Raw genomic sequence first — 7,868 nt, 5'->3', positions numbered from 1 at the left:
TAGCACTGCTCTCTCACACGTCTGGTAGATCTATAGGAATCAGCAGGACTCTTCTCTTCCAAATTTTCCACTTGCCATTAGGAAAGTTGTCTCTGTCCTGATAGCTGGGAAGTATCTGGTTGTCTACTGTTAAACTGTTGGTATACCAGAGTATAATCTACATTGTCAGGAAAGGAAACTGGGGGAAATAAGGATACTTAGTGGGCAGGTGGAAACAAGAGGGCCAGCAAGGAGAGTGGGTTAACTCCAGAAGGAGGTGATGGAGGTAGTGATGAATCTGCATTCACATTACCAGTTCTTTCCAATTTCCCACTTCTCCAGGAAATTTAATGTTCTGATTTGTATTCTGTTTCCCTTTTGTATTATGGAATCATAGAATGGATTGGGTTGGGAAGGTCCTTAGAGATCATATAGTTCCAGCCTTCCCTGCCCCTGGACAGAGACACCCTCTACTAGGCCAGGTTGCTCAAAGCTCCATCCAGCCTGGCCTTGAACACTCCAGGGATGGTACGTCTACTACTCTGGGCTTTAAGTTACTCTAGTTAAATGACTTGGGTTTTGTTTCTGAAAGTATAAATTATGCTCTCCAGTCTCCCTTCCTGCCCAGCTTTTCCTCCACCTGTTATTGTACAAAGGTAGTCACTGCTTGATGCAAACATCTCACTTATATGTGGTGTAGATGGCCTTCAGTCTTTGACTTTGAAGGTGGGGAAAGTGTTGGTGATAGGCACCTGTTCTCAAATGGATCTATTATGCCTCAGTGACCTTTTCAAATGTCAGAGGGCTGGCAGTAGAATGGAAGTCTCCAAAATGGTGGTATAGCCAGACCTGTCTCCTTTCCTATTTCTCTTACTGCCTGACAAAAAAAAAGAAAAAAAAAAAGGAAAAATAAATAAGTTGGGAGCAGATTTATAATATGAAGTGGGATGATGGTCAACTCAATTGGTCTCAGGTGCTGAAGACTTGTGCCTGTGCTTGAAAGACTGGACTGATTATATGTGATATGTGGTTCAGATTTTTCTGTGGGTATTCCTTGGAGTCCACTGCTACAGCCTAGTACCTGCTACCAGTGACTCAAATCAGTTCACGCATTCGAACCAGTGATCCTTAGACATTTAATTAATTTAGAAAAAAATGAGACCAAGACTTTTCAAATAGGGATTTTGTTTTAATCCTGTTTCCTGAAGTTCTGAGAGAATGTGCACTCTGACAGTATAGCAGTCCTACCAACTCCCTTTATCAGCTTTGCTAAAACCAGAGGGTTAAATTTTCTATTTCCACAGCTGCATTTATTCTGAAGGTAGTTGTTCTGCAGACTTGCTTCCTGCATTATAGATAGAAAAGTGATTTCTTTGTGTTTCAGGCATGCTCCTCATCCATTAATCACTGTCCTTGAAAACAGACCTGATTGCTGGCCAATCCTACTACAGCAAATAACAGCTTTTTTCCAGCAGTGTCCAGAGAGGTAAATGAATGAATAATTAAAAAATAACAAATGAAGCTAACTGAATCAATGTAACTTTTTTATTGCAGGTAGCTGCAATGAGCTGTAAGAATACTGGTTTTTGTAAAAGATGGTTGTAAAATTTAATGACAACAAATCAAGGTTTTAAAAAAATTACATTAATAATAATTAATAAGTAAATACCAGCATAATCCATCAAATTCTTTGTTTTTTATTAACTGTCTAGATAAAATTTGTATGGATATAGAACATTTGGTGCAAAATTGATAGCACCTTTGGATTTATTTTTTTTAAAATGATCAATTTTGCGTTTTGGCTTTGTTTAAATTTTTACTGCTTAGTCAAAAAATGACTACTATGGAGGTATAACTCATCTGTATAAAATGGTGGGATGATGAAGAGAAAATGCAATTACATTTCATGGTAAAGGATAAGATCTTGGAAAATGATGTATGCTTCTTGATTAAAAAGCCTAGAAGAAAATCAGTTGCACAGCCTTAATATAAAACATCCTTAACAATTAATACCCAACTGCAAATAATTTCAACATTTCTTCATGCTTGTCTCCAAGGAATTTGTCCCATAAAGCTTCTGTGTAAAAAAACCCAAATGCTGTATCAGCTTTAAAGCTAAATGTTTTCAGTGAGTTTCCACTTTTATGTGTGCTTTTCAGATAAAAGTATCCCTTTCCTACTGTTTTCTGGAAGACAAATAACAGACTAATGGTCCCGTGAAATTGGCATCTCTATTCTGTTGCTCTGAGTAAAGAACTAAGTTTATTAATCTCTTAAATTTCTAATGGACCTAGACTAGATTATCAACAGTAAGACTTTCAAGCAAAAGTATGTTTTGCTCAATTTAATTAATTAGAGTATTTTTCAGATGTTGTTTGCAAGCTAGTTCTTTCACTGACCTGCTAAATCTGGGGCTCCTGGAGTCCTATCAGATGTATAAGTGATGAAATGAACTGTGGATTTTTTGCTGATGGTTTGCTTTGAATAAGAACAGGAGGTGTTCTTCCTGAAAAGGAACATATATTAGACTTTCTTTGATGCCCTTTGTGGAAGGTTTCTGTGGATAAAGTGATAGACTAAGAATACAAGATCATAAAATAGTTCAGGTTGGGAAAGGCCCTTAAGAATATTGAGTCAAACCATTAACCTAACACTGCCAAGTTCACCACTAAATAGTGTCCCTAAGTGCGATGTAAACAAGCACCACATATGTTGATGTAGACCTATTACTGAGTCCTTTGTACAGCTTTGCATCAAGACTGAGTTGTGTTTAAAACGGACTTTGATTTTGATTCCCTTTTGATGTCTGGAGGGCAGTAAGGTACTGCAGAGAGATCTGGATTGATGGGTCAAGGTCAGTGGTATCAGGTTCAACAAGGCTGAGTGCCAGGTCCTGCACTTGAGTCACAACAAACCCAGGCAGCACTACAGGGAGGGGGCACAGTGTCTGGAAAGTTGCCTGTCAGTACAGAACCTGGGAGTGCTGGTCAACAGCAGCTGGACATGAGCCAGCAGTGTGCCCAGGTGGCCAAGAAGGCTGGTGGTATCCTGTCTTGTATCAGAAATAGTGTGGCCTGGAGGACTAGGGAAGGGAACAGCCCCTGTGCTTGGTGCTGGGGAGGCCACACCTGGAATCCTGTGTTCAGTTTTTGTCCCCTCACTTCCAGAAAGACATTGAGGTGCTGGAGCAAGTCTAAAGAAAGGCAGTGGAGGTGGTGAAGGGTCTGGAGCACAAGTCCTGTGAGGAGAGGCTGAGGGAGGTGAGGGTGTTTAGCCTGGAGAAGAGGAGGCTCAGGGGTGACCTTATTGCTCCCTACAACTACCCAGAAGGATGTTGTAGCAAGGTGAGGATCAGTCTCTTCTCCCAAGTAACAAGGGACAGGATGAGAGTAAATGGCCTCAAGTTGTGCTGAAGAGGTTTAGATTGGCTTTTAGAAAAAATTACATCCTGGAAAGGGTTGTCAAGCACTGGAACAGGCTGCCCAGAGAAGTGGTAGAGTCAGCATGCCTGGAAGTATTCAAAAGAGATGTAGACATGATGCTGAGGGACATGGTTTAGTGGTGGGCGTGGCAGTGCTGAGATAAAGATTGGACTTGAACCTAAATGATTCTGTGATTCTATATTTGTTAATGTATTCACCATTAGCTTTATTTGATTGCTTTAATAATGTCAAGGACAGGTTGTATTCCTAACTGGGTCAAGCCAAAAGATTTGTTTTATGATAATTTTTTTTGCTGGGAAACATCTTGGTTAAAGCAGTTACAATTTCATACAATTGTTTTTTTGTGCGAAAACTGCCATGGAATGGATAACTCTTCATAAATGAAATTGTTTCATGTGTTTTAAAAAGGTATTTCTAAGTAGTTTTATCCAAGTGCTACTTCAGAATGGCACATTAGTTGCTCATGACATTCAGCAAGTAAAGTCACTTTCTTGAACTGATGAGAGAAAAAGAGTAAAATTAAGAGTGTCATAATCTGCTGGTACATATTGGGTAGTATTCATGCCTAAATTTGGAGTCCATTTAAAATTGCACTTCATAGTATGGTTGCTATATAACATCTTGTGAGAGTATTTTGTCCTAATAAGTCCTAGTAAGTATTTTAATGCCTTTCTTAACACCTTTCTATTAATTGCATCCTGTAAGTTACTGCAGGTCATGTCACCTTGCTTGGGTTTTCCTTGTTGTTTGCCAAGTTTTCAGTAGAAAGCAGTCATGGCAGACTTATTTCTTCCACTGCAGGGCAGAGTGTTCATGTGTTGGCATAATGGCTCCATTTCTAAGATTCCTGTACTGTGAACCATCTCAGTTACGGGAATATGCTGAACTGCGAATGGGTTTGCTTAAGGTCTTACTTCAGCCTCATGTGCCAAAGCACAAAGAAGCACCCCCCACCTTGGAACATGAAGTTCTTCAACTTCTGTACAACTTGATTCCACACCTTCAGGTACAGTCATTGCCTGACCTCACCTTTTATAAATATATGTTCTCAAAGCAATGATGGTAGTATTATTACTGCCTTTCAAGTGTGCAAATACAACATTCACTTCCATTTTCTGTAGACCTTTGTTGGTAGTACAGAAATCTAACAAACTGTCTCTTTCCCGTAGAAGGTAGAACTTTAATTGTTCAAATCTGATACACTTGCTAAGGTGTAAATTGAAGCATGTGTTTACCATAATTATTTGCAACTACTTGCCTCAGTAAACATACCGTAAGCTGAGAAAGACAGCCATGAGAAAGTGTTAAATGCTCAGGTATTTGTCAAAACCACACAATTTTTAACTTAAAATGGATATATTAAAGTGAAACAAACTGTATGAGAAGCATGATTTAAGTACTCCTAGATACTCCTTTCTCACTCTTTGTAACAGAGGGAATAGTTTAAGACAAAACTTAATCCTTCCATAATGTGCTGAGGCTTCTGAATGTATTTTTAAGTTGCACAGTGATGCATGCTAGGAGCTAGGGGTTTTATCGTTCTGTCCCCTTTGGTTAGGGGCCTAGGGTATTGTGTAATTTAATAGCTCTGCTTTGCCACATGCCTTACTGTAACATCAGTGAAGCTTTTTTGTACCTATGGACCTTTTCCTTCCTCTTTGATACTGAGACACCAATTTCAGACACTCATCAAACGTCAGTGCTATGTCCTTATTGCCGTGGAGACAAGATTTGATAACAATGTAAAGCTAAGTAGGCTTGTTATGAGGATATTTATTAATGTCTTGCTTCTGAGGCATTTTATGAGTAAAGTCTTCTTTGTACTGGTAGCTACTTTTCACGATCTTTTGGAAAAAATGTAATTTGTGTTATAAATGTTTATCTTGGTTCAGGTCTATTCTTTGTGATGACAGGTAAATGCTGACTTTTTCTGGTCACAGGGTCATTTCTGATTTTGCCTGTATTCATTGTACCTTGAATGTGTGACAAATGTTTAACTATAAAAATGGCACTGAAAACGACCTAGAAGATTAGTGAACCTTTTTCTTCATGCATGTTGGCACTTTTTTTTAAGCTAGAAATCAGTTGCATATTTTAAAACTTACATTAGTACTTAAACATTTTTGTGTTTTCTGAGATACAGCTTTCAAAATGGAAAGTACCTCTCTCAAGATGCTGGTTTTGATGGTGTGTTTTGTAATCAGACAACGCCTTTTAGCTTAGCCCAACTTAATTCTCTGTGTTGTATAAATGTGAAATGCTTCATTGTTATTTTGTCTGACAGTGTCAACCATGCTGGCAAAAGTACAGCTCTTCACCTGCAGGCTTTTCTGCTGATATGTTCAGTAAACATAAAGCTTCTGATTAGAGCATGCTATTCACAGGACAAAAATGGGATAAAAATCGAGATGTTATGCTTACACTTTGTTATTCCAAGCTCTGTCTCAAGTTTGGATTGGAATAGTGTTTGTCTAGAACTAGAATTTTCAGAACACATGGGGGCTTTGAGGCAACCTGCCTCTTGAAACCTCTTTATTTTACTTCCAGGTATGGAGTATGCTTTTGTATATCTCACTTCAGCTTTTAGTTTTTGTAGCAGGTAGATTGTGTGGTGCTCTAGAGGCAGGTAACACCACTGCCTTGCTTTATTGCAACATTATTCCAATCCAAACTCTGGAGACAGAGCTTGGCACACATGGGGGCTTTGAGGCAACCTGCCTCTTGAAACCTCTTTATTTTACTTCCAGGTATGGAGTATGCTTTTGTATATCTCACTTCAGCTTTTAGTTTTTGTAGCAGGTAGATTGTGTGGTGCTCTAGAGGCAGGTAACACCACTGCCTTGCTTTATTGCAACATTATTCCAATCCAAACTCTGGAGACAGAGCTTGGCATAACAAAGTGTAAGCATAACATCTCGATTTTTATCCCAGTTCTGCTAAGTGAATAGCATGCTCTAATCAGAAGCTTTATGTTTACTGAACATATCAGCAGAAAAGTCTGCAGGTGAAGAGCTGTACTTTTGCCAGCTTGGTTGACACTGTCAGACAAAATAACAATGAAGCATTTCACATTTATACAACACAGAGAATTAAGCTGGGCTAAGCTAAAAGTTAAAGTAAGTTAAAATCTTCGTTACATTACAGAGAAAATATCCCAGAGCAGGATGTTTCTGTTACAAGAGTATTTACCTGCTCTGTAAAATACACACACACACTTTGTTTTTATGTTGTTGCAAGAACCCTGAGAGCTGAATGAATTTCTTACAGAGGGGATTTTCTCATCAGCTACCAAGAAGTCTTTTTTTTTTCTTTCACATGTTTCTCATTTTACTTCAAAACATTAAATAACAGTTCATAAATTGTAGGATTTTTTTTTAGGGGAGTTGGATAAGGGATTCCTGGGTTTAGCTTATAAATGTGCTTCTTCAAAGATCTTAGTGCTATTTGCAGTGGAAACATTGCAGAGCTAATAGAACTAGTTATAAATTCTGTGCAGATAGAGAAGAGGAACTAAATCATCTTGTGTTTTGGCTTTGTTTTGTTTCAACTACCTCTCTACAGCTTAAAGACCTACTGCAAGTTACAGAAGCTTTGTTTTTTCTTCAAGAACTATTCCTCTGCCTACTGCGCTATCCTGTGTTTTGGAAAGCTCAGTTATCCCAGTTCTGTCTGCAACTGTTATGCTTCTGTGAAGTGAGTTTAAATGTAACAGGAGAGTGTTCATCTTTGATCTCCTTAATCGAGGACAACTTTGAGCTCTTAAAAGAGGTAAGAGTATGTAAGGAAAAAAACGAGCTAGTTTTATCAAATTTAAAGAATGTCATGTTTAAGACAGTATAGACACTTACACATGACATTCGTCTGCAGGTTACCAATGTTTCTAATGACCAAAAGTGACCAAAAGTGGGTTTTTTTGGTTGAAGACCTTCCGAAGGTGAAAACGTAACTGGTTCTGTATATATCAGTTAATCTTTTAGTATCAAAATGGTTTAAACTGATCTAGAATGGTTTGAAAGGACTAGGAAATTAAAATGGTGTAGTTATTTAGTTAAAACAGTATTTTTCGCATTGTTTGTATTTTTCATTGTTCTGTCATGTCATAGTGCACTCACTATGATTCATGAAGGTCCTCCTTTCAGAGTTTTGGTAGTTACTTATTTGTACTGCTTAATGGCACTGAAAAACAAGAGAGGCCTGAACTCTCTTCTTCTTTCCTCATAGGGATTTCCAGCAGAGCAGTGTATCATTGGGCTGGGGCTTCTACTGCTGCAAACACCAGAAAGTCAGCAAAAGTCTGTCTTGAGTCTAGGTAAAGCTCTTCTTGCAATAGAGGAATCCACACTCTTAAAATTGTGTCTTTGTTTCTTCATGTCCATGAAAATAAGCACTGCATTCCCTTGGAGTTGGGTTGGGTGGTGAAATGTGGGTTTGTTTTCCTGAATTTAA

The 7,868-nt window shown here is 38.4% G+C and overlaps 1 protein-coding gene across 1 annotated transcript in view; it reads left to right on the top strand.

Annotated features, from left to right (window-relative positions):
* Positions 1–1,365: 1,365 nt before the first annotated feature.
* Positions 1,366–7,868, top strand: part of LOC103810690 (focadhesin-like) — a gene marked incomplete at its 3' end in the record, with an annotated part of 7,215 nt that continues 712 nt past the window's right edge. The window contains exons 1-4 of the mRNA XM_009083603.1: positions 1,366–1,465; positions 4,224–4,428; positions 6,984–7,190; positions 7,644–7,731. Coding sequence (XP_009081851.1) covers positions 4,249–4,428; positions 6,984–7,190; positions 7,644–7,731 — 475 coding nt within the window. The remainder of the gene's footprint in view (positions 1,466–4,223; positions 4,429–6,983; positions 7,191–7,643; positions 7,732–7,868) is intronic.

Source organism: Acanthisitta chloris, unplaced genomic scaffold (assembly GCF_000695815.1).
Source record: "Acanthisitta chloris isolate BGI_N310 unplaced genomic scaffold, ASM69581v1 scaffold22371, whole genome shotgun sequence".
In the NCBI taxonomy this organism is placed as follows: domain Eukaryota; kingdom Metazoa; phylum Chordata; class Aves; order Passeriformes; family Acanthisittidae; genus Acanthisitta; species Acanthisitta chloris.
The sequence above is the reverse complement of the archived record's forward strand: the minus strand, read 5'-3'. Positions and strand labels throughout refer to the sequence as shown.